The sequence below is a fragment of the Ranitomeya variabilis genome, chromosome 2 (genome assembly GCF_051348905.1).
Source record: "Ranitomeya variabilis isolate aRanVar5 chromosome 2, aRanVar5.hap1, whole genome shotgun sequence".
NCBI classification, from domain to species: domain Eukaryota; kingdom Metazoa; phylum Chordata; class Amphibia; order Anura; family Dendrobatidae; genus Ranitomeya; species Ranitomeya variabilis.
This window is the reverse complement of record NC_135233.1, coordinates 992,779,450-992,806,759: the sequence shown is the minus strand read 5'-3', so window position 1 is coordinate 992,806,759 and position 27,310 is coordinate 992,779,450. Positions and strand designations below refer to the sequence as shown.

Genomic DNA, 27,310 nt, shown 5'->3' with positions numbered 1-27,310 from the left:
ATAGAGTGATCATGCTATATCCCATAGCAACCAGTAAAGGGGTTCCCCACCCACCCCTCAGTGCTCGTCAGTGCCCCCTAGGTATACAAAGCCCTTTTCCAAGCATATCCAAGGCGCCAAGACAACGAGCTGGCACGAGCAGGGCTGAAGATTTCATGTCACATGTGACTATAGGGAGGGGGTGGGGCTTAGAAAGGGAGATCCCTGGCGTCACCAGAGGTGGAGGAGCTTGAAAAGGAGCAGTGCCCGATGGGAGGGGGAGCTGTGACCTAGAAGAATGAGCAGCTTTCCCTCAGCTTACCCTGGGGGGTATAATCTGGCCTGGAGGGGTATACTTTGGCCTAGGCTATTTTATACCCCGGGGTATAGTTTGGCCTAGGCCAAAGTATACCCGGGGTATAATCTAGCCTAGGCCACTTTAACCCCGGGTATAGTCTGGCCTGGGGGTATAATCTGGCCTGTTACACCGGGTACAATTTTTTTCCCTATTTTCCATATTTTGTGATTCATTTATTTTTATTTTTTTACTCTATGGGACATTAACTTTTATCACCCTGAATGCTGGTATAATGCATTGCAACTCTTAAACCATGGTCTCAGCATGAACTAACAGGCTTGCTGTATACGACAGACCCGGAGGTTGAGAGGGAGCCACCTCCCTCTCCCAGGCTCCTAAATGTTGCAATCAATATCGATCGTGGCATTTAGGGTGTTAAACATTCAGGGCTCAGTTATCACGTAAGCCAAGCTCCCGGCGGTGATCGCCATGATCTATCTATACATTATCAGTCGGGAACCTCTATCCGACCATAACGTATAAGTACTGTACAGCAAATGTCGTGAAAGGATTAAAGCGGTTGGCCTGGACTTTTACATTGATGCACTTTGATGGCCTTTCCCTGACAGCTGTTTCTGTTGGCGGCAATGGCCCAAAATGCCCAGTTGTGGAGCTGCACTGCTCCATCACCTGTAAAATGGCTGTGGCTGGGTACTGCATATCCGCCCTCTTAGTCAAATCAATAGGAGACAGGTTTATAGTACCCAACTGCTATACCCTTGACCAGATGGGCTGTGCAGCTCCAGAACTTTGCACCAGTAACAGCTGATACATAGGGGTGCCTGACATTGCACCTCTGCTAATCAGATATTGATTACCTGTCCTAAAGTTAGGCCATCAAGTCCTGAACATCCCATTTAGGCAGCGGAATTTTAAGACAACGTCTTTAAGTTATCACTTATCTAATGGGTACAACACTGGGACACCCATTGATCCTAAGTAATCTCTGCATTCATCTATCACTGGCAGTCCCGTAGACAATGAAAAGAGCAGTGGTGCACATGCTTGACCTCTGCTCCATTGACACAGGGCTCTGTAGAGCACCATTCTCTCACAAACCCAGAGATGAACATGTATTATTATATGCATAGGTGATAAAGAATTTACACAAAGAATTTAATTTAAGAAGATATTACTTCGCAATGCATTGAAGTTTCTTTGACACCGGAGAGCAGACTGCGGTTCTGTTGTGCAATACAGAAACCAGAAACTCTGCAACATTTGTGATTTTCCCACAAGAGATGTTCTTAGAATTGTTTGCTCAGAGTACATGACCTCACATTTCATAGGGTCTGTGCATAAACCCATCTATTCCAGTGTATACATAGGGTTTCTGCAGGTCTAACAGCCAGTCTGGTACAGAAAAGAGACAAAGAATGGGGATAGTATTTGCAGAATTAAATCCAATGAGCAATAGTCAAGGTTCACTGAGGTTACTTTCAATCCTTTTATTTAAAATAAATCTACATGTTTCAGGATCCCACCATGCTCTTCGTCAAGGCAATTCCCAGTGTTGTATTCCATTCACATTTTTAAAGTATTAAAATAGCACTAAATAACCTGCAGGTCAGGAATGTGACATCTGGTACAGAAGTCTCTATATATGACCATGACTAAAAGTATGCTAATTTGTTTGCATTTACAGGAGAGTTTTTTAACCCCTTCCCAACCTTTGACGCCACGTAGGCGTCATGAAAACCCGTGCCAATCCAACCCATGACGCCTATGTGGCGTCATGGAATGATCGCGTCCCTGCAGATCGGGTGAAGGGGTTAACTCCAATTTCACCCGATCTGCAGGGACAGGGGGAGTGGTACTTCAGCCCAGGGGGGTGGCTTCACCCCCCCGTGGCTACGATCACTCTGATTGGCAGTTTCACTTTCAACAGCCAATCAGAGCGATTTGTAATATTTCACCTAAAAAACTGGTGAAATATTACAATCCAGCCATGGCCGATGCTGCAATATCATCGGCCATGGCTGGAAACACTGATGTGACCCCCCACCCCACCCCACCGATCGCCCCCCCCAAGCCACCGATCTGTGGTCCGCTCCCCTCCGTCTTGTGCTCCGCTCCCCCGTCCTCCTGTCCGCTCCCCCCGTGCTCCTATGCCACCCCCCCCGTGCTCTGACGCCCCCCCGTGCCCCGATCTCCACCCCCTTATACTTACCGAGGCTCCCGGTGTCCATCCGTCTTCTCCATGGGCGCCGCCATCTTCCAAAATGGCGGGCGCATGCGCAGTGCGCCCGCCGAATCTGCCGGCCGGCAGATTCGTTCCAGGTATAATTTGATCACTGTGATAAAACCTATCACAGTGATCAAAATAAAAAAAATAGTAAATAACCCCCCCTTTATCACCCCCATAGGTAGGGACAATAATAAAAAAAAGAAAATATATTTTTTTCTTTTTCCACTAGGGTTAGGGTTAGAACTAGGGTTAGAATTAGGGGAAGGGTTAGGTGTAGGGTTAGGGTTAGGGCATGTGCACACAGTGCGGATTTGGCTGCGGATCCGCAGCGGATTGGCCACGGATCCGCAGCGGATTGGCCGCAGATCCGCAGCGGATTGGCCGCGGATCCGCAGCGGATTGGAAGCTGCGAATTCGTAGCAGTTTTCCATCAGGTTTACAGTACCATGTACACTTATGGAAAACCAAATCCGCTGTGCCCATGGTGCGGAAAATTCCGTGCGGAAATGCTGCGTTGTATTTTCCGCAGCATGTCAATTCTTTGTGCGGATTCCGCAGCGCTTTACACCTGTTCCTCAATAGGAATCCGCAGGTGAAATCCGCACAAAAAAACACTGGAAATCCGCTGTAAATCTGCAGGTAAAACGCAGTGCCTTTTACCTGCAGATTTTTCAAAAATCATGCGGAAAAATCTCACACGAATCCGCAACGTGGGCACATAGCCTTAGGGTTAGGGTTGGAATTAGAGTTAAGATTAGGCTTGTGGTTAGGGTTACGGATAGGGTTAGGAGTGTGTTGGGGTTACAGTTGTGGTTAGGGTTGGGATTAGGGTTAGGGTTGGGATTAGGGTTAGGATTAGGCTTAGGGTTGGGATTAGGGTTACGGGTGTGTTGGGGTTAGGGTTGTGGTTAGGGGTGTGTTGGGGTTAGGGTTGTGATTAGGGTTAGGGCTACAGTTGGGATTAGGGTTAGGGGTGTGTTGGGGTTAGTGTTGAAGTTAGAATTGAGGGGTTTCCACTGTTTGGGCACATCAGGGGTCTCCAAACGCAACATGGCACCACCATTGATTCCAGCCAATCTTGCGTTCAAAAAGTCAAATGGTGCTCCCTCCCTTACAAGCCCCGATGTGCACCCAAACAGTGGTTTACCCCCACATATGGGGTACCAGCGTACTCAGGACAAACTGGGCAACAACTGTTGGGGTCCAATTTCCCCTGTTACCCTTGCAAAAATAAAAAATTGCTTGCTAAAACATCTTCTTTGAGGAAAGAACAATTATTTTTTATTTTCACGGCTCATCATTAGGCACATCAGGGGCTCTGCAAATGCAACCTGACACCCGCAGACCATTCCATCAAAGTCTGCATTTCAAATGTCACTACTTCCCTTCCGAGCCCTGACGTGTGCCCAAACAGTGGTTTACCCCCACATATGGGGTATCAGCGTACTCACAACAAACTGGGCAACAAATATTGGGGTCCAAATTCTCCTGTTACCCTTGTGAAAATAAAAAATTGCTTGCTAAAACATCTTTTTTGAGGAAAGAAAAATGATTTTTTATTTTCACGGCTCTGCGTTGTAAACTTCTGTGAAGCACTTGGGGATTGAAAGTGCTCACCACACATCTAGATTAGTTCCTTGGGGGGTCTAGTTTCCAAAATGGGGTCACTTGTGGGGGGTTTCTACTGTTTAGGCACATCAGGGGCTCTGCAAATGCAACGTGACGCCCGCAGACCATTCCATCAAAGTCTGCATTTCAAATGTCACTACTTCCCTTCCGAGCCCTGACGTGCGCCCAAACAGTGGTTTACCCCCACATATGGGATATCAGCGTACTCACAACAAACTGGGCAACAAATATTGGGGTCCAATTTCTCCTGTTACCCTTGTGAAAATAAAAAATTGCTTGCTAAAACATGTTTTTTGAGGAAAGAAAAATTATTTTTTATTTTCACGGCTCTGCGTTGTAAACTTCTGTGAAGCACTTGGGGGTTGAACGTGCTCACCACACATCTAGATAAGTTCCTTGGGGGGTCTAGTTTCCAAAATGGGGTCACTTGTGGGGGGTTTCTACTGTTTAGGCACATCAGGGGCTCTGCAAACGTAACATGATGCCTGCAGACCAATCCATCAAAGTCTGCATTCCAAAACGTCACTACTTCCCTTCCGAGCCCCGGCATCTGCCAAAACAGTGGTTTACCCCCACAAATGGGGTATCAGCATACTCAGGAGAAACTGGTAAACAACTTTTGGGGTCAAATTTCTCCTGTTACCCTTGGGAAAATTAAAAAATTCTAGGCTAAAAAAATATTTTTGAGGAAAGGAAACACATTTATTATTTTCACGGCTCTGCGTTATAAACTTCTGTGAAGCACTTGGGGGTTTAAAGTGCTCACCACACATCTAGATAAGTTCCCTTGGGGGTCTAGTTTCCAAAATGGGGTCACTTGTGGGGAGTTCCTACTGTTTAGGCACATCAGGGGCTCTGCAAATGCAACCTGACACCCGCAGAGCATTCCATCAAAGTCTGCATTTCAAAACGTCACTACTTCCCTTCCGAACCCCGACGTGTGCCAAAACAGTGGTTTACCCCCACATATGGGGTATCAGTGTACTCAGGAGAAACTGGACAACAACTTTTGGGGTCCAATTTCTCCTGTTACCCTTGGGAAAATAAAAAATTGTGGGCTAAAAAATCATTTTTGAGAAAAGAAAAATTATTTTTTATTTTCATGGCTCTGCGTTATAAACTTCTGTGAAGCACTTGGGGGATCAAAGTGCTCACCACACATCTAGTTTAGTTCCTTGGGAGGTCTAGTTTCCAAAATGGGGTCACTTGTGGGGGAGCTCCAATTTTTAGGCACACAGGGGCTCTCCAAACGCGACATGGTGTCCGCTAATGATTGGAGCTAATTTTCCATTCAAAAAGCCAAATGGCGTGCCTTCCCTTCCGAGCCCTGCCGTGCGCCCAAACAGTGGTTTACCCCCACATATGGGGTATCATCGTACTCAGGACAAACTGGACAACAACATTTGGGGTCCAATTTCTCCTATTACCCTTGGGAAAATAAAAAATTCCGGGCCAAAAATCATTTTTGAGGAAAAAAAATTATTTTTTATTTTCACGGCTCTGCGTTGTAAACTTCTGTGAAGCACCTGGGGGTTTTAAGTGCTCACTATGCATCTAGATAAGTTCCTTGGGGGGTCTAGTTTCCAAAATGGGGTCATTTGTAGGGGAGCTCCAATGTTTAGGCACACATGGGCTCTCCAAACGCGACATGGTGTCCGCTAACGATTGGAGCTAATTTTCCATTCAAAAAGTCAAATGGCGCGCCTCCCCTTCCGAGCCTTGCTGTGCACCCAAACAGTGGTTTACCCCCACATATGAGGTATCGGCGTACTCAGGAGAAATTGCCCAACAAATTTTAGGATCCATTTTATCCTGTTGCCCATGTGAAAATGAAAAAAATGAGGCTAAAGGAAATTTTGTGTGAAAAAAAAGTACTTTTTTATTTTTACGGATCAATTTGTGAAGCACCTGAAGGTTTAAAGTGCTCACTATGCTTCTAGATAAGTTCCTTGGGGGGGTCTAGTTTCCAAAATGGGGTCACTTGTGGGGGAGCTCCAATGTTTAGGCACACAGGGGCTCTCCAAACGTGACATGGTGTCCGCTAGCGATGGAGATAATTTTTCATTCAAAAAGTCAAATGGCGATCCTTCCCTTCCGAGCCTTACCATTTGCCCAAACAGTGGTTTACCCCACATGTGAGGTATCTGTATACTCAGGAGAAATTGTCCAACAAATTTTAGGATCCATTTTATCCTGTTGCCCATGTGAAAATGAAAAAATTGAGGCTAAAATAATTTTTTTGGGAAAAAAAAAGTACTTTTTCATTTTTACGGATCAATTTGTGAAGCACCTGGGGGTTTAAAGTGCTCACTATGCATCTAGATAAGTTCCTTGGGGGGTCTAGTTTCCAAAATGGGGTCACTTGTGGGGGAGCTCCAATGTTTAGGCACACGGGGGCTCTCCAAACGCGACATGGTGTCCGCTAAAGATTGGAGCCAATTTTTCATTCAAAAAGTCAAATGGCGCTCCTTCCCTTCCGAGCCCTGCCGTGCGCCCAAACAGTGGTTTACCTCCACATATGAGGTATCAGCGTACTCAGGACAAATTGGACAACAACGTTCGTGGTCCAGTTTCTCCTTTTACCCTTGGGAAAATAAAAAAATTGTTGCTAAAAGATCATTTTTGTGACTAAAAAGTTAAATGTTCATTTTTTACTTCCATGTTGCTTCTGCTGCTGTGAAACACCTGAAGGGTTAATAAACTTCTTAAATGTGGTTTTGAGCACCTTGAGGGGTGCAGTTTTTAGAATGGTGTAACTTTTGGGTATTTTCAGCCATATAGAACCCTCAAAATGACTTCAAATGTGAGGTGGTCCCTAAAAAAATGGTTTTGTAAATTTTGTTGTAAAAATGAGAAATCACTGGTCAAATTTTAACCCTTATAACTTCCTAGCAAAAAAAAAATTTGTTTCCAAAATTGTGCTGATGTAAAGTAGACATGTGGGAAATGTTATTTATTAACTATTTTGTGTCACATAACTCTCTGGTTTAACAGAATAAAAATTAAAAATGTGAAAATTGCGAAATTTTCTAAATTTTCGCCAAATTTCCTTTTTTTTCCACAAATAAACTCAGAAATTATCGACCTAAATTTACCTCTAACATGAAGCCCAATATGTCACGAAAAAACATTCTGAGAATTGCTAGGATCCGTTGAAGCGTTCCTGAGTTATTACCTCATAAAGGGACACTGGTCAGAATTGCAAAAAACGGCAAGGTCATTAAGGCCAAAATAGCCTGGGTCATGAAGGGGTTAAGGACTCAGTACACATTAGAATAAAGTCGGCCAAACTTTCTGATATTAAATAAATAATTAAAAAAGTGTTATTTTTAATAACCAGGAAAGGTAAAGCAGACAGCTGTAGGCTTATATTATAAGACTGGGAAGGTCCCTGGTTATTGGGCTCTTCACAGACTAAAAATACCAGCCTGCAGCACCCCTAGAAGTGGCGCATCACATTAGAGGTGCCAATTCCTGGCACTTTGCCCAGGTCTTCCCAATTGCCCTGGTGCAGAGGCAATTGGGGTAATGGTAGGTGGGGGTTGATGATAGCTGTGATTTGTCAAAAGCCACCCCACACATGAATGGTCTCAGGATGCTTTACTGTTGGGAAAACACAGAACATGTGGTAGTATTCACCTTTACTTCGCCATACAATCAATCTTCCAGATGTCCCAAATACTCAGAAGAGGGCTTCATCAGAGAAAATTACTTTACCCCAGTCCTCTGACAAATCTTTGTCAGACTTTCCTTGATATTTTTGGAGAGAAGTGGCTTTTTTGCTGCCCATCTTGATGACAGATTAGCCAGGCTGCCAATCCTGGACAAGATCTGCACTGCTACTGGACTGATCCTGCAGTTGAATCCTCTTTATGAGATGGTTCCGTCACTAGTTGACTTTTTTGGGAACACCGAAGTGTTCATCGCAAGGAATGACTTAGCAATAATTTACAATTAATCTGACCACTCTTCCTAACAATCTACAGTTAATGTAAATTGCCACTTTAAAATTGAAGCCATAAACTTAGGGTACCGTCACATTAAGCGACGCTGCAGCGATATAGACAACGATGCCGATCGCTGCAGCGTCGCTGTTTCGTCGTTGTTTGGTCGCTGGAGAGCTGTCACACAGACAGCTCTCCAGCGACCAACGATGCCGAAGTCCCCGGGTAACCAGGGTAAACATCGGGTTACTAAGCGCAGGGCCGCCCTTAGTAACCCGATGTTTACCCTGGTTACCAGTGTAAATGTAAAAAAAAAAAAACACTACATACTCACATTCCGGTGTCTGTCGCGTCCCCCGGCGTCCGCTTCCCTGCACTGTGTAAGCGCCGGCCGTAAAGCAGAGCGGTGACGTCACCACTGTGCTCTGCTTTACGGCCGGCGCTGACACAGTGCAGGGAAGCGGACGCCGGGGGACGCGACAGACACCGGAATGTGAGTATGTAGTGTTTGGGTTTTTTTACATTTACAATTTATGGCCCTGCGCTTAGTAACCCGATGTTTACCCTGGATACCAGTGAAGACATCGCTGAATCAGCGTCACACACGCCGACTCAGCGATGTCAGCGGGTGATCCAGCGATGAAATAAGGTGCTGGCCTTCTAGCTCCGACCAACGATATCACAGCAGGATCCTGATCGCTGCTGCGTGTCAAACACAACGATATCGCTATCCAGGACGCTGCAACGTCACGGGTCGCTATCGTTATCGTTGTTAAGTTGTTCAGTGTGAAGGTACCTTTACCAAAATTTATGTCAGTCTCAAAGCTTTTCACCTCGACTGTACATATATTTACGTATGTACAGTGGGGGAAATAAGTATTTGATCCCTTGCTGATTTTGTAAATTTGCCCACTGACAAAGACATGAATAGTCTATAATTTTAAGGGTAGGTTATTTTTAACATTGAGAGATAGAATATCAAAAATAATATCCAGAAAATCACATTGTATAAATTATATAAATTTATTTGCATTTTGCAGTGAGAAATAAGTATTTGATACCCTACCAACCATTAAGAGTTCTGGCTCCTACAGACCAGTTAGACGCTCCTAATCAACTCGTTACCTGCATTAAAGACAACAGTCTTACAAAGTCACCTTTATAAAAGACTCCTGTCCACAGACTCAATTCATCAGTCAGATTCTAACCTCTACAACATGGGCAAGACCAAAGAACTTTCTAAGGATGTCAGGGACAAGATCACAGACCTGCACAAAGCTGGAATGGGCTACAAGGGATCAAATACTTATTTCCCCCATGGTATATGTAAAAATAAGTGTTCAACAAAAATTGAAGTAGCCAATAACAACCAATTCGGTTCCAGCATTCATTATTTGGAGGCACCACTTGTTCCTGCACAAGCTTGTACACAAAGCCCAGTGTGTGCACCATATGACTATAGTGGACTTACCTGAAAAAGACTGGCAGCCTCTAATATTTTCTGCACGTTCTGCTTAGTGATCACGACTTTACTAGTGTAAGTATAATCCAAGATAGTCTGCATGGTTTCAGCTTCCACTCCCTGGATTATAATCTTCTCTTCATACTTTTCTTTGAGATCATTACAGAACATGGCTCTAAGGAAGAAATACACATCTGTGTCAGATAAAGCAGCATCAAAGCATGTTAGAGAACATACAAATCTCAAAATGACACTAAAACTATTTTTTTTTAAGGAATCTGACCTGGAGATTAGAAAATAGTTGCAAATCCAACTTTTTAAAAGTATTCACCTGGTGTTCGCCACACATTTCCCTGCAGAAGCCGATGCTTGGAAAATGCAGTATTACATGGCATTCGCATGCATATTCCATGGTCATACAGTAGGAGACATTCTCACATGGCACGGCATCTACAGTATCTCCATGGTGTAATAATATATGAGCTTAGCCATCTATGTAGGAACCCAATCAACAGATGAGGCCACACTAGATCTCTCTGCTTTAGGCAATGGCAGGGGAAGATATACTATTGTTGCAATCTGGGCATCCGAACATGGGCCCAATATACAGTACAGACCAAAAGTTTGGACACACCTTCTCATTTAAAGATTTCTCTGTATTTTCATGACTATGAAAATTGTACATTCAAACTGAAGGCATCAAAACTATGAATTAACACATGTGGAATTATATACCTAACAAAAAAGTGTGAAACAACTGAAAATATGTATTATATTCTAGGTTCTTCATAGTAGCCACCTTTTGCTTTGATGACTGCTTTGCACACTCTTGGCATTCTCTTGATGAGCTTCAAGAGGTAGTCACCGGGAATGGTCTTCCAACAATCTTGAAGGAGTTCCCAGAGAGGCTTAGCACTTGTTGGCCCTTTTGCCTTCACTCTGCGGTTCAGCTCACCCCAAACCATCTGGATTGGGTTCAGGTCTGGTGACTGTGGAGGCCAGGTCATCTGGCGTAGCACCCCATCACTCTCCTTCTTGGTCAAATAGCCCTTACACAGCCTAAAGGTGTGTTTGGGGTCATTGTCCTGTTGAAAAATAAATGATGGTCTAACTAAACGCAAATCGGATGGAATAGCATGCCGCTGCAAGATGCTGTGGTAGCCATGCTAGTTCAGTATGCCTTCAATTTTGAATAAATCCCCAACAGTGTCACCAGCAAAGCATCCCCACTCCATCACACCTCCTCCTCCATGCTTCACGGTGGGAACCAGGCATGTAGAGTCCATCCATTCACCTTTTCTGTGTTGCACAAATTTGCTCAAATTTGGACTCATCAGAACAAAGCACAGAATTCCACTGGTCTAATGTCCATTCCTTGTGTTCTTTAGCACAAACAAGTCTCTTCTGCTTGTTGCCTGTCCTTAGCAGTGGTTTCCTAGCAGCTATTTTACCATGAAGGCCTGCTGCACAAAGTCTCCTCTTAACAGTTGTTGTAGAGACGTGTCTGCTGCTAGAACTCTATGTGGCATTGACCTGGTCTCTAATCTGAGCTGCTGTTAACCTGCGATTTCTGCGGCTGGCGACTCGGATAAACTTATCCTCAGAAGCAGAGGTGACTCTTGGTCTTCCTTTCCTGGGGCGGTCCTCATGTGAGCCAGTTTCTTTGTATCGCTTGATGGTTTTTGCAACTGCACTTTGGGACACTTTCAAAGTTTTCCCAATTTTTCAGACTGACTGGCCTTCATTTCTTTAAGTAATGATGGCCACTCGTTGTTCTTTACTTAGCTGCTTTTTTCTTGCCATAATACAAATTCTAACAGTCTATTCAGTAGGACAATCAGCTGGGTATCCACCAGACTTCTGCTCAACACAACTCATGGTCCCAAACCCATTTATAAGGCAAGAAATCCCACTTATTAAACCTGACAGGGCACACCTGTGAAGTGAAAACCATTTCCGGTGACTACTTCTTGAAGCTCATCAAGAGAATGCCAAGAGTGTGCAAAGCAGTCATCAAAGCAAAAGGTGGCTACTTTGAAGAACCTAGAATATAAGACATAATTTCAGTTGTTTCACACTTTTTAGTTAAGTATATAATTCCACATGTGTTAATTCACAGTTTTGATGCCTCCAGTGTGAATTTACAATTTACATAGTCATGAAAATACAGAAAAACCTTTAAATGAGAAGGTGTGTCCAAACTTTTGGTCTGTACTGTATGAGGGGGCCCACTACTACCCCCAAAGCAGGTGCAATTGTGCATTATGATGAGCTATTGGACTGAAAAGGGCACATATGTTGTTTTTGTACAAGGGCTCAATTCTGTCGGCATAAGAGGAGTTGGCTTCATGAGTTTAAGATGTCAACAAAACAGCTATCCCACACAATGGTTGGGTTTTGTGGGCTGTGGATAAATGGAGTAAACGCACAAAAATAAATCATCAATTTGACTACTCACAGATCAAATTTGTACAGGTTATTAAACTTATGGAAAAATCAAATCTATCTATATAATTGACTTTATAATTAATAATTTATGTACCGTATTTTAAAGGGAACCTGTCACCCCCAAAATCGAGGATGAGCTAAGCCCACCAGCATCAGGGGCTTATCTACAGCATTCTGGAATGCTGTAGATAAGCCCTCAATGTATCCTGAAAGATGAGAAAAAGAGGTTAGATTATACTCACCCAGGGGCAGTTCCGCTGCAGTCCGGTCCGATGGGCATCGCGGTCCGGTCCGGGGCCTCCCATCTTCTTACGATGACGTCCTCTTCTTGTATTCACGCTGCGGCTCTGGCGCAGGTGTACTTTGTCTGTCCTGTTGAGGGCAGCGCAAAGTACTGCAGTGCGCAGGTGCTGGAAAAGGTCAGAGAGACCCGGCGCCTGCGCACTGCAGTACTTTGCTCTGCCCTCAACAGGGCAGACAAAGTATGCCTGCGCCGGAGCCGCAACGTGAAGACAAGAAGAGGACGTCATCCTATGAAGATAGGAGGCCCCGGACCGCGACGCCCATCGGATGGACCGCCCACCCAGGTGAGTATAATCTAACCTCTTTTTCTCATCTTTCAGGATACATCGGGGTTTATCTACAGCATTACAGAATTCTGTAGATAAGCCCCTGATGCTGGTGGGCCTAGCTCATCTTCGATTTTGGGGGTGACAGGTTCTCTTTAGGAAAAAAAAGTGTTTAATTTTCTTTAACATTGTTTTTATTATTGTTAATATGTTTTGTTATCATATTGAAAGATTTTAATTACTTTTAATTTTACAGGGGTTATCTAAGATTAGTTTATTTTTTTTGCAATAAGCCTAAAAACTAACAGGCATGTGGGATTTCTGTTATCACAAACTAACAGGCAGGTAGTTGCTAAGTACCTGCCAGTTCTACCCTGCACCAGCTCAGAGTGATCACGGACCACTCCTGCTAGCGATTCTGCTGCTTCACGTCGACAGAGCAGCTCTTCCTCTTCTGGGCTGATCTGTAAACAAGGATGCCAAATGCCATGCTAATTGATTATCGGCTTCCCACAGTTAGACAGCGGGGAGCTAGCTGTCAATCAGCATGACACCGGTTGTCATGCCCCATCAACAGGGCAGAGCGGAAGAGTAGCAGCTGATCTGTCAACATGACGTCAGCAGAAGCTGAAGAATCGCCGGCAAGAGCTGCCTGCGAATGCTCTGATTTGGCAGAGATGTGCGGTAGCAGGAATAATAGGCAGGTAGTTAGCAACTCCTTTAAGTTATAACTTATTGGCATGTATGTATGCACGGACCAAGGACAGCTATGTGCAGATTTCTTATGGGTTTGCATTATGGACCTCCCGGCTCTCAGTGCATATAGTACTTCCATAAAGCACGGCATCCTCCTGTAGCAGTAATACTTTTATTGAGAATCAGAGCTTTTTTTCTAACATATACAATATGAAACTAAGAAAAAAAGTGACCAATCCCTTGTCACATGCACCACAGATGGGGTATAGGCATGATGTTAGATAACCAGCCTCTATAGCTCAGCGGTTCAGTTTTGTCTATGGTCATCAATGCCTTATCACCGTGGTACAAGACATGCGGATCAGACTTGCTGACCTCTCAGCTCTTGATTATCCAGATCATTTAGCTTGTTTGTATCATACATTGCTGCACATCTGCCAAGGATTCCAGTCCATTCTCTTTCCATATAAAACTATTGGCAGCAACAAATGGGAAATAATGTGGGATCTAACTAAACAATGTACTGTAAATTTATACCAGGATTGCTCACTCCTATTTAGCCTCTTCTTGTTACTATGGAGCAAAAAATAGACAAAAAAGGGATTAGGATTAAGCAGAGATAAGAATGTTACTAGGTGAATGAAATGTCCCATATGTTTGTAGATTGTGTGGATAATACCACATTGCTGAGCGACTGCGCTTTCTGAATTTAGAGCAAGACAACATAAAAGATGCTCACCATGATCACGTATACTACAGGGACATAAGTAACAGGACACCTACACATCCACTACAGGAGCTTTTATGACCATCCATAGACATTAATATGGCATATTAAGATTTCTCTTCACTTGAAATAATGGGCCTAGGCCAACCCCTGAAAAACAATCACATTGCAGCATCCCTCCTCCACCAAACTATACAGTTGGCACAATGCAGTCAGGTAAGTAACATGCTTCTAACAAAGAGAGAAGTGTAATTCATCACTCCACAGGACACATTTCCACTGCTACAGTGACAGAGTGATTTGTACCACTCCATTTAAAAATTGGTATTGTGCTTGGTGGTGTAAGGCTTGCTTGCAGCTACTCAGCCATAAAAACATTTCGTGAAGCTACCAGCGCACAGCACAGTTTTTGTGCTAATATGTTGGAGGAGGTTTGTAAAGGCAGAATGTTTGGCTAGGTGGATGACTGTATACATGTGACAAAAGGGCTGAAAGTAAAACCTGAATTTAATGATTAAGAGGTGTGAGCCAATACTTTCCTCCATATAGTGTGTATCAATATTCTCTACTAAAGGTGATCTCCCAACTGGTAAACCCCTTTACTTATGTGCTCAAGGTGCCCTATCCACTAGTGCAAGCGGAGATCTGCCGCAAAGGGCAGACCCTAATTATTTATATGAACACTATGCAATAGTAATTGGAGCACCTACCAGAAGATATTATATATATATATATATATATATATATATATATATACATATATACAGTATATATATATATATCACAGGATCCACTATTACCAATAGGTGCTGAACTGAACAGAGCTCACCTCCTCCCCTCCCTGCACAATGACCTCTGCACAGGTCAGAGAAGCATACCCGCAACAGTCTCTCATAGAAGCCAATATATCCTGTGACCTATGTGGCTATTGTAATGCATATTTCTGAATGCTGGTAAAAGCAGCTCAGGCAAGATGGTCACCCCGATAATGTACAGAAAATAGAATTTAAAACATCTACAATCAGAAAAAATATATATCTGGTTTTAATTAGCTAAAAAAATAATTGGTTGATTCATTTCCATTAATATGGATGCAGTGGAGGAGAGGCTGCCGTAGACGTTTCATTTTTTGCTAACTTACAGGGAAATTTATTTAATCAGACAGATGATCGAAAGCCTATTTTCCCATGTCATCGACTTGGGTCCAGCCGCTCTAAAGACATTAGGTTGTTGGCAGGTCCGTATTGTCTCATCTGGTGTCCATGGCTGGTAATTCTACATCCCAGATTGTCATCCTGTCTGCAATTGCTATCCTGCTTCCAGAGATATTCTAGGGTAACAATGTCTAGCAGCAATTAATCTGACTGCACATAGGAAAATTATTCTCTAATTTAATGTAAGTCTATTATATTTAGATACAGTATGTTTATAGAAATAACAGGAGAATAATGAGTATGTAAATAAAATCCAAAATCATATTATTCTATACAGATGGTTCCTCATTCAGCTCTTAAAAAATAAACCTGTATCACAAATCCTTCTTAGATTTACTGGAGAATGTTTTGTACTTTAGTGATGAATGATTAGTTTCTAAATGGTTATGGTTGGATAAACCAAGCTGGTGGGAACTCTTAATGGTAAATATATATACAGTAAAATATTTTGGGGTGGCCACCAAATATTGCACTGAAAAATGGTCTTCAATGGAGAAGTCTTCTCAATGAGGTGGCTTTTTGGAGAGGTTTCATATACCAAATATCATATTTTGCTGCCCTGACGTAGTACCAGAAAGCTTTTAGTAATGAAGTAACACAGGCTCAAAGTTTGCTATAGACCTATGGTCCTCAGGAGCCAATCTTCCCAACCATGGCTGCTCTGTAGTGGTACGGGAGTGTGTAGATACCCAATAGATGCCATTTAGGCACAATATGTAAACTGATCTGTAAGCTCTGTTCTTGGCAGTGAGAATATTGGAGTGACTATTATGGTCACTTAAAATACCAAAACCACAATATAGGTTTGACAGACTCCATTATAAGTCGATGGCATGCATCGGGATTTATTGGAATTTGTTAAAAAATGGTAGATGTCATGGTTAAGTTATATGAGTCTATGGGTTTTATTCCCACATTTTTAGTCTTTGACTTTTCAAATTTTTTTTGTTAATGTTTTTGTTGATTTTAAAATGAAATCATATGAATCAGTGTGAAGATGAATTATTTCAGTTCAGTAATTTTTTTACCCATAGAATGACTATTATCACAAACAAGGCACTTGTCTACATGAAAAATCGCACCAGTATTTTGGCGAAAGATGTCTCTTACCTAAAGTAATTGCTGGCAGCAGCCAGTACGACGCGGTGACATGAGAACACGCTGTTGCCTACACACAACACTACATCCGTCAGTGAGTTCTCCAGCCGCAGGTTTTCTAGCCCATTCTGAAGTGACAATGTAAAGCCGGTATCATCAAATCGTCGGATATCTCCACTGGATTTTTCAATCAGTTCCCCCAATTCTTTGGGACATTCTCTGTTGAGCGAAACAATGAAGTCAACAGTGCTGTTTTCCAAGGATTCTCCCATTATTGTGACTGTAGGTAACTCAAAGTGTCTACTTCTGTGCTGCTATGCAGTTAGGTCACACTTCACAAGTGAAGCGGATTTCCTGCCAATGACTCCAAACTTATCTAAAACTGTCACACACAAAACAGGAAACCTTAAACTTTCTCAGTTGACAGTAAAAATACATTAATCTTATTGGTTACTACAGCTTGAGACAAAGTGCAAAGCACAGCCAAATAATATGTATACGAAATAATCTAGATAGTCGTTGTAAAGACTAATACACTATAGATTTACACTAATCATAGCGACAAAATAGAAAAGGCTATGAATATATCAATTCCTATGTTATCTCCATACCGTGCAGTCACAGAGTAGAGATAATAATTACAGTGATGTCACAACTAATGGTTTAGGATCATAATGATGTCACCGTAGAAGTCATGTATAATGCACATAGTGATGTTACAGTAAGTTATAAACATAATTACAATACAAGGATAAAGCATACAGTGATTTCAGTGCAAGGATCAATGACGTCATAGAATATTAATTACAAACATTACACAAGTATAATGCACACAGTGATGTCACAGTACAATTAGAAAAAGTGATGTCACGGTACAGGAATTATAAACATTATTACAATACAAGGATATAGCATAGCCACAAAGATTTAGTGGAAACCCAAACAGTCACCCACATAATTATTATCCAAGTATGATGTAAATCATTGTTAGGAAAGACGGGACCGAAATAGGACCATACAGGACAGACTGCATAAACTTAAATGAACCAACCAAAAAGAACTACAGTCACAAGTCCAAATTTATACAAAACATAGAAAAACTTTATTAAAGATAATATCAGGAAAATAGATAACAGAAGAGAACAATCACCGTGCCATCCACAGCACGTACAAAAATAGGGCAGGGGAGAGTTGCCTTATATAACATATCAAATACACGGAATGACCCTGCACAATATACACTCTAATCAAGTATACACATAGAAGGCCAGTTCATATGTCTGCATATATGAGACCATGCTCAGAACATGTACAAGCAGTAAGAGCAGCCACAGATTTAATATACATACCGGTCAACCGTGAGAGGTAAGAATGTAAGATGTACAGGCACAACACCCCTGTCCTCCCGACGCGCGTTTCGGTAAATGCCTTTCTCAAGGGGTATGTGGATGTACTCCTGGGTCCATTATATACGTATAAGTGGGGCTGAAATCAATTACGTCCCCCCCACACACACAACATCAAATTACCCAATCACGGGCACTCAAATCACATGGTCGTCCAGCACCTGAAGACACACGGGCCCCATGTGTCACAGATGAGCCGACACCGCGATGTACCGTGCCGGAAATGAGGCTCCGAAGACGCAGTACAAACAAGCGCTGGCCGAGCATGCGCAGTTAGTACCGAGCGGCCATGTTATTGAAGTCCACAGCTAAGGAACACAGCGAGGCCATCTTGGTGGAATCAGGCATGCACAGAAACTACCGCACAGCCATAATAATGCGGCCATCTTATTGTGGATAGATCCATATATATATATCTGTATTTTCAGCCGAACGAACTAAGGTACAATTACTAGCACGAAGCTATAGCCGCAATTCGGTCCCAGTATATAATGCCCTCCACCTCATAGAGAGGAACTTAGCATCTTAAATAATATGGACATTCAATAACAGCCATAATCTATCAACATAGTGCATGTTTAAAGGGGCACAACTGGCAAAATATACCACATTACAAGTATAAAGATGTAAAAATTCGTCGTATGGCTAGATATATAGGGAAAAGATCAAGATATGTCCATATTTAGGTATAAGAACCCAGAGTAAAGAATAATAAATACATATAAAAATACAAAAAAGAAAATACCAACAAGGCAAACCGTGAGAACAGCACCACTTCTCATTAGGTGAAAAAAGTGTGTAAAATACCGAATTATCCTATTATTGGCAACATCATACAACTATACCATGCTTTACTGAACATCACCTCCGACAGATCATAAATAATCTATAGAAACAGGGTAACACATCCATAATCCATCTAAAGTTGCACGTCACATAAAAGACTAATAATAACCTATGGACAGTATAACCGAATAATCATATCGTCAGTCAGGAAACGGGTAGTACAGTAACAAGCATAGTATGTATAGTCCATAGAGACAAAGTCCCGGATAGAGTACTTCGGCCATAATGGCCAGATGTTGATAGTAGCATTATCCTCAGGGGTCCTGATGTCAGCCATCATGATTCATGTCGTCTAAATATTCATAGGAGCAGACACCCATCCTCACGTGCCATAATACTAATACTAAAAGAAAAAGATAAATAAAACCTGTTAAAACCACATAAAACAAAGTACATGCGGGGATGCGCACAGGGACTGAAAAATGGAGCAACCGGCGGACTACAAAAATGGGGCAAAGGAAATATTCTCATTCAGGCCGTCCGGCTGGACAGTCTGGAGACGCCATATCCATTGCGTCTCAAGCATCCCAAGCCTTTTAGAGAGTTGTCCACCCCTAATATTAATTTTTAATGAATCTATGCCCCTAACCCTGAGGAGAGATGCATTGCATCCATGAAAATCCCTAAAGTGTCTAGGCAGGGTTTTGAGCATAGATCCGTCCGCGTGGCCAGAGGCCGCCTGTATACCCAACACATGCTCCCTGATCCTGACCTTTAGTTGGCACGTGGTCAGGCCTACATAAATAAGGCCACAGGTGCATGTGGCATAGTAGATTACATATCGTGTGGTACACGTAATGTGTTGTCTGATGGAATATGTCTTTGTGCCCTTAGAATTGGAGAAGGAGCTACAACTTTCCACATTTGGACAGGCGACACAGTAGCCACACGGACTACAACCTGATCTTGGTATAAATCTGTCCAGAAAAGTCGGGGGACGTTGGTTCACGCAGTGACTACGAACCAAATGATCCCGAAGATTTCTGGCATGTCTGAATGTCATGGAGGGGTGGATTGAAAGGAACTTCCTCATAATAGGGTCTATCATCAAAATAGGCCATGCTCTCTCCAACGCCTGGCGTATCTGGGCAGATTCTGAGCTAAAGGTAGTGATAAATCTTGATACGTCCTTACCATTTCCAGTAGGGCGATCATGGGCCCCATATATAAGATTTTCACGTGAAGTATGTTTGGCCCTTAGATATGCTTTTTTAATAAGATCTACCACTATAACCTCGTTCCCTAAATCGAACCTGTAACTCCTCAGCTCTCTTTTCAAAATCCGCATTGGTAGAACAAATTCGTCTGAGACGAAGAAATTGCCCTACCGGAACAGACCTTATCATGTGCCTCGGATGCCCGAGGTAGCATGTAAAAGGGTATTGGAGGACGTCTTTTTACGAAAAATATCTGTATTTAAGATCCCCTTAGAGTCTCTCTTTATCGTCACGTCCAAAAAGTCGATAGATTCAACGCTGGATATAAATGTCAAAAGGATGTTGCGGTCGTTGCTGTTCAGGAGAGATATAAACTGCCCAAGGTCGACGGATGTGCCCTGCCAGATGAAGAAGATGTCATCAATATACCATGTCCATAAAAGGACACGGTCGATTGATCCCTGTTCATCTGACAGGAAGAGGTCCCTCTCCCACAGCCCCAGGAAAAGACCGGCATACGAGGGCGCAAGGCCGCTCCCATGGCGGTCCCCTGGAGCTGCAGGTAGAAGGACCCCTTGAATACAAAAAAATTGTGGGTGAGGGTGAATTCCAGAAGTTCCAGCAGAAGTGATCTCATACCATTAGAAAGCGACGAGGTTTCCAAGAAAAATTTAACAGCATGAATGCCATCTGTGTGTCTAATATTGGTGTATAGAGATTCAACATCCGCCGAAACTAATAGAGTCTCACCCTCTAAACACAATCTGTCGACCCTGCGCAGAAAATCCCCAGTGTCCTTAAGAAAGGACGGAAGACTAGTTACAAGAGACTGGAGGTGGAAGTCTATCCACCTATTAACATGCTCCAGCAGGTTACCCCTACCAGAAATTATGGGTCTGCCGGGTGGAGACTGGAGGCCTTTATGTATTTTTGGGAGTAAATAAAATGTTGGTATTGCAAGGATCAATGACGTCATAGAATAAGAATTATAAACATTATACAAGTATAATGCACACAGTGATGTCACAGTACAATTAGAAAAAGTGATGTCACAGTACAGGAATTATAAACATTACAATACAAGGATATAGCATACACTGATGTCACAGTGCAAGGATCAATGACGTCATAGAATAAGAATTATAAACATACAAATATAATGCACACAGTGATGTCACAGTACAATGATCAGCGAAGTCGTAGCGCAAGAATTCTAAACATCACACAAATATAATGCACACAGTGATGTCACACAGTACAATTAGAAAAAGTGATGTCACAGTACAGGAATTATAAACATTATTACAATACAAGGATAAAGCATACAGTGATGTCACAGTGCAAGGATCAATGACGTCATAGAATAAGAATTATAAACATTATACAAATATAATGCACACAATGATGTCACAGTACAATGATCAGCGAAGTCGTAGCGCAAGAATTCTAAACATCACACAAGTATAATGCACACAGTGATGTCACAGTACAATTAGAAAAAGTGATGTCACAGTACAGGAATTATAAACATTATTACAATACAAGGATAAAGCGTACAGTGATGTCACAGTGCAAGGATCAATGATGTCATAGAATAAGAATTATAAACATTATACAAGGATAATGCACACAGTGATGTCACAGTACAACGATCAGTGAAGTCATAGCACAGGAATTCTAAATATCACACAAGGAAAATGCACACAATGATGTCACAGTACAAGGATTAGAAACAGTCAAGTCAGAGCACAGGGATTATAAACATTAGAATACAAAGATAATGCCCACAGTGATGTCACATGACAAGGATTAGAAACAGTGGTATCACAAAACAAAAACAAAAAAAATGACATCATGTACTCTGGCAAGGTGTTACAAGTAGAGATGAGCGAATACTGAAATATTCAGTTCGGATTACGATTGCCGTATTTGCAATATTCGCCGAACTCCATTGGAGTCACTGGGAGCACAGATGAGCGATTATGTTCGTAAATGATCGTCAAACATAAATTCAGCATGAATATGATACGAATATGGCAAACTCGAATTCGGCAATTGTTTTCAGAACATATTCGCTCATCTCTAATTATAGGATCCTTGTACTAAAAGATTTCTATTCCTTAGCACTTTGTTATATGTCCACGTGCATATGTGTCATGAATCCCCAATGGCTAGGGATAGCACAGGATAAGCAAAATATAATAAATATCGGACGAGCTCTAGGGTGATGGAACCTGGGCTGACCGCTGCCCTACGCCTGACAAACGCAACTAGAGATAGCCAGGGAGCGTGCCTACGTTGGTTCTAGACGCCACGCACCAGCCTAAGAGCTAACTAGTACTGCAGAGAAAACAAGACCTCACTTGCCTCCAGAGGAATTAACCCCAAAGGTATAGTTGCCCCCCACATGTATTGACGGTGAAATGAGAGGAAGGCACACACATAGAGATGATGTATATAGCTTTAGCAAATAGAGGCCCGCTAAAAACTAGAAAGCAGAATGACACAAAAGGGGACTGAGCGGTCAGCAAAAAACCCTAATCAAAAAAACCATCCTGAGATTACAAGAACCCATGTGCCAACTCATGGCACATGGGGAGAACCTCAGTCCACTAGAGCAACCAGCTAACAAAGAGATATTCTAAGCAAGCTGGACAAAAAACCAAACAACTGAAAATCAGCACTTAGCTTATCCTGAAAGATCTGGGAGCAGGTAGGCAGGAACCAAACAGAGCACATCTGAACACATTGATAGCCGGCAAGGGAAATGACAGAAAGGCCAGGTAAAATAGGAAACACCCAGCCTCTGATGGACAGATGGAAACCAAAGGCCGCAACCCACCAAAGTCACCCAGTACCAGCAGTAACCACCAGAGGGAGCCCGCAAACAGAATCCACAACAGTACCCCCCCCTTGAGGAGGGGTCACCGAACCCTCACGAGAACCCCCAGGGCGATCAGGGTGAGCTCTATGGAAGGCGCGAACCAAATCAGTCGCATGAACATCGGAGGCGACCACCCAGGAATTGTCCTCCTGACCATAACCCTTCCACTTAACCAAATACTGGAGTTTGCGTCTGGAAACACGAGAATCCAAGATCTTTTCAACAACATACTCCAATTCTCCCTCCACCAGCACCGGAGCAGGAGGCTCGACCGAAGGAACAACAGGCACCTCATACCTCCGCAACAACGACCGATGGAACACATTATGAATAGCGAACGATGCTGGGAGATCCAAACGGAAAGATACAGGGTTAAGAATCTCCGAGATCCTATAAGGACCGATGAACCGAGGCTTGAACTTAGGAGAAGAGACCTTCATAGGGACAAAACGAGAAGACAACCACACCAAGTCCCCAACAAGAAGTCGGGGACCCACGCGGCGACGGCGATTAGCAAACTGCTGAGTCTTCTCCTGAGATAACTTCAAATTGTCCACCACCTGATTCCAAATGTGATGTAGCCTGTCCACCACCACGTCCACTCCAGGACAATCCGAAGACTCCACCTGACCAGAGGAAAAACGAGGATGAAACCCCGAATTACAAAAAAAAGGAGAGACCAACGTGGCCGAACTAGCCCGATTATTAAGAGCAAATTCGGCCAGTGGCAAAAAAGCAACCCAGTCATCCTGATCAGCAGAAACAAAACACCTCAAATAAGTTTCCAAGGTCTGATTAGTTCGCTCCGTCTGGCCATTCGTCTGAGGATGGAATGCAGACGAGAAAGACAAATCAATGCCCATCTTGGCACAAAACGTCCGCCAAAATCTAGACACAAACTGGGATCCCCTGTCAGAAACGATATTCTCCGGAATCCCATGCAAACGAACCACGTTCTGAAAAAACAAAGGAACCAACTCAGAGGAGGAGGGCAACTTAGGCAAGGGCACCAAATGAACCATCTTAGAAAAGCGGTCACACACAACCCAGATAACGGACATTTTCTGTGAAACCGGGAGATCAGAAATAAAATCCATGGAAATGTGCGTCCAAGGCCTCTTCGGGATGGGCAAGGATAACAACAACCCACTAGCCCGTGAACAGCAAGGCTTAGCTCGAGCACACACTTCACAAGACTGCACAAAGGTACGCACATCCCTAGACAAGGAAGGCCACCAAAAAGACCTGGCCACCAAGTCTCTTGTACCAAATATTCCAGGATGACCAGCCAACACAGAAGAATGGACCTCGGAGATGACTCTACTGGTCCAATCATCCGGAACAAACAGTCTTTCTGGTGGACATCGATCCGGTTTATCCACCTGAAACTCCTGCAATGCGCGTCGCAAGTCTGGGGATACGGCGGACAATATTACCCCATCCCTAAGGATACCAGCAGGCCCAGTGTCTCCAGGAGAGTCAGGCACAAAACTCCTGGAAAGAGCATCTGCCTTCACATTCTTTGAACCTGGCAGGTATGAAACCACGAAATTGAAACGAGAAAAAAATAATGACCAACGAGCCTGTCTAGGATTCAAACGCCTGGCAGACTCAAGGTAAATGAGATTCTTGTGATCAGTCAAGACCACCACGCGATGTTTAGCACCCTCAAGCCAATGACGCCACTCCTCAAATGCCCACTTCATGGCCAAAAGCTCCCGATTACCCACATCATAATTGCGCTCGGCGGGCGAGAATTTTCTAGAGAAGAAAGCACATGGCTTCATCACCGAGCCATTAGAACTTCTCTGTGACAAAACCGCCCCCGCTCCAATCTCGGAAGCATCAACCTCCACCTGAAAAGGAAGTGAAACATCTGGTTGACACAACACAGGAGCAGAAGAAAACCGGCGCTTAAGTTCCCGAAAGGCCTCCACGGCCGCAGGAGACCAATCAGCAACATCAGCACCCTTTTTAGTCAAATCAGTCAAAGGTTTAACAATACTAGAAAAATTGGCAATGAACCGACGATAAAAATTAGCAAACCCCAAGAACTTCTGAAGGCTCTTAACAGATGTAGGTTGTGTCCAGTCACAAATAGCCTGAACCTTAACGGGATCCATCTCAATAGTAGAAGGAGAAAAAATGTACCCCAAAAAAGAAATCTTCTGGACTCCGAAGAGACACTTTGAGCCCTTCACAAACAGAGAATTGGCCCGCAAAACCTGAAACACCTTCCTGACCTGTAGAACATGAGACTCCCAGTCATCAGAAAACACCAAAATATCATCCAAATACACAATCATAAACTTATCCAGATATTCACGGAAAATATTGTGCATAAAGGACTGAAAGACTGACGGAGCATTGGAGAGTCCAAAAGGCATTACCAAATACTCAAAATGGCCCTCAGGCGTATTAAATGCGGTTTTCCACTCATCACCCTGTTTTATCCGCACCAGATTATACGCACCACGAAGATCTATTTTAGTGAACCACCTAGCCCCCTTAATGCGAGCAAACAAATCAGTAAATAATGGCAATGGATACTGGTATTTGACTGTAATCTTATTCAGAAGGCGATAATCTATACAAGGCCTCAGGGAACCATCTTTCTTTGCCACGAAAAAAAAAACCTGCTCCCAGAGGGGACGAAGATGGACGAATATGTCCCTTTTCCAAGGACTCCTTAATATAATTCCGCATAGCAGTATGCTCTGGCAGTGACAGATTAAATAAACGACCCTTAGGGAACTTACTGCCAGGGATCAATTCTATAGCACAGTCACAATCTCTATGAGGAGGGAGCGAATTGAGCTTAGGCTCCTCAAAAACATCTCTATAATCCGACAAAAACGCAGGGATCTCCGAAGGAGTAGATGAAGCAATAGAAATCGGAGGTGCATCATCATGAACCCCCTGACATCCCCAGCTTAGCACAGACATTGTTTTCCAGTCCAGGACAGGATTATGAGTTTGTAACCATGGCAGACCAAGCACTAGTACATCATGTAAATTATACAGTACAAGGAAGCGAATCACCTCCTGATGAACGGGAGTCATGCGCATGGTCACTTGTGTCCAATACTGCGGTTTATTCATAGCCAATGGTGTAGAATCAATTCCCTTCAGAGGAATAGGAACTTCCAGAGGCTCTAGACTAAAACCGCAGCGTTTAGCAAATGACCAATCCATAAGACTCAGGGCAGCGCCTGAATCCACATAGGCATCGACGGAAATGGAAGACAGTGAAAAAATCAGAGTCACAGACAAAATGAACTTAGACTGCAGAGTATCAATGGCAAAGGATTTATCAACCCTTTTTGTGCGTTTAGAGCATGCTGATATAACATGAGCTGAATCACCACAATAAAAACACAAACCATTTTTCCGCCTATAATTTTGCCGTTCACTTCTGGACTGAATTCTATCACATTGCATAGTCTCAGGTGCCTGTTCAGAAGACACCGCCAACTGGTGCACGGGTTTGCGCTCCCGTAAACGCCGATCAATCTGAATGGCCATAGCCATAGACTCATTCAGACCTGTAGGTGCAGGGAACCCCACCATAATATCCTTAATGGCCTCAGAAAGACCATTTCTGAAGTTAGCAGCCAGGGCGCACTCATTCCACTGAGTAAGCACCGACCATTTCCGAAATTTCTGACAATATATTTCCGCTTCATCATGCCCCTGAGAGAAGGCTAATAAAGCCTTTTCAGCCTGAATCTCTAGGTTAGGTTCCTCATAGAGCAATCCCAATGCCAGAAAAAACGCATCCACACTGAGCAATGCAGGATCCCCTGGTGCCAATGCAAATGCCCAATTCTGAGGGTCGCCCCGTAGGAACGATATAACAATCTTGACCTGTTGAGCAGGGTCTCCAGAGGAGCGAGATTTCAAAGAGAGAAACAATTTACAATTGTTCCTGAAATTCAGGAAGGTAGATCTATCTCCAGAAAAAAACTCTGGAATAGGAATTCTAGGTTCAGACATGGGAGTGTGAACAACGAAATCCTGTATATTTTGAACCTTTGCCGCGAGATTACTCAGGCTGGAAGCCAAACTCTGGACATCCATGATAAACAGCCAAGATCAGAGCCATTCAAGGGTTAAGAGGAGGTAAGAAGCAGCTAGACAGCAATTAAGGGCTAGGCAGCAAAACTCTGAAGGGAAAAAAAAAAAAAAAAAATTCCCTTGACACTTCTTTTTCTCCTGCTTCAGCCCAAACAATTAACACTTTGTGGGCCGGCTATACTGTCATGAATCCCCAATGGCTAGGGATAGCACAGGATAAGCAAAATATAATAAATATCGGACGAGCTCTAGGGTGATGGAACCTGGGCTGACCGCTGCCCTACGCCTGACAAACGCAACTAGAGATAGCCAGGGAGCGTGCCTACGTTGGTTCTAGACGCCACGCACCAGCCTAAGAGCTAACTAGTACTGCAGAGAAAACAAGACCTCACTTGCCTCCAGAGGAATTAACCCCAAAGGTATAGTTGCCCCCCACATGTATTGACGGTGAAATGAGAGGAAGGCACACACATAGAGATGATGTATATAGCTTTAGCAAATAGAGGCCCGCTAAAAACTAGAAAGCAGAATGACACAAAAGGGGACTGAGCGGTCAGCAAAAAACCCTAATCAAAAAAACCATCCTGAGATTACAAGAACCCATGTGCCAACTCATGGCACATGGGGA

General features: G+C 43.3%; 1 protein-coding gene across 3 annotated transcripts in view; it reads right to left on the bottom strand.

Moving 5' to 3' along the window:
• The window catches only part of KLHL6 (kelch like family member 6), a 181,617-nt gene that overhangs the window by 50,979 nt on the left and 103,328 nt on the right, over positions 1-27,310 (bottom strand). Inside the window, exons 1-3 of one of the 3 annotated variants that reach the window (XM_077291094.1) lie at positions 16,924-17,032; positions 16,325-16,531; positions 9,570-9,735 (exon numbers count right to left, since the gene is read on the bottom strand). In XM_077291094.1, coding sequence (XP_077147209.1) covers positions 9,570-9,731 — 162 coding nt within the window. In that variant the 5' untranslated portion in view covers positions 9,732-9,735; positions 16,325-16,531; positions 16,924-17,032. Of the gene's footprint in view, positions 1-9,569; positions 9,736-16,324; positions 16,689-16,923; positions 17,033-27,310 lie in introns of those variants that run through there. The other 2 variants (XM_077291093.1, XM_077291092.1) reach the window with 2 other exon arrangements.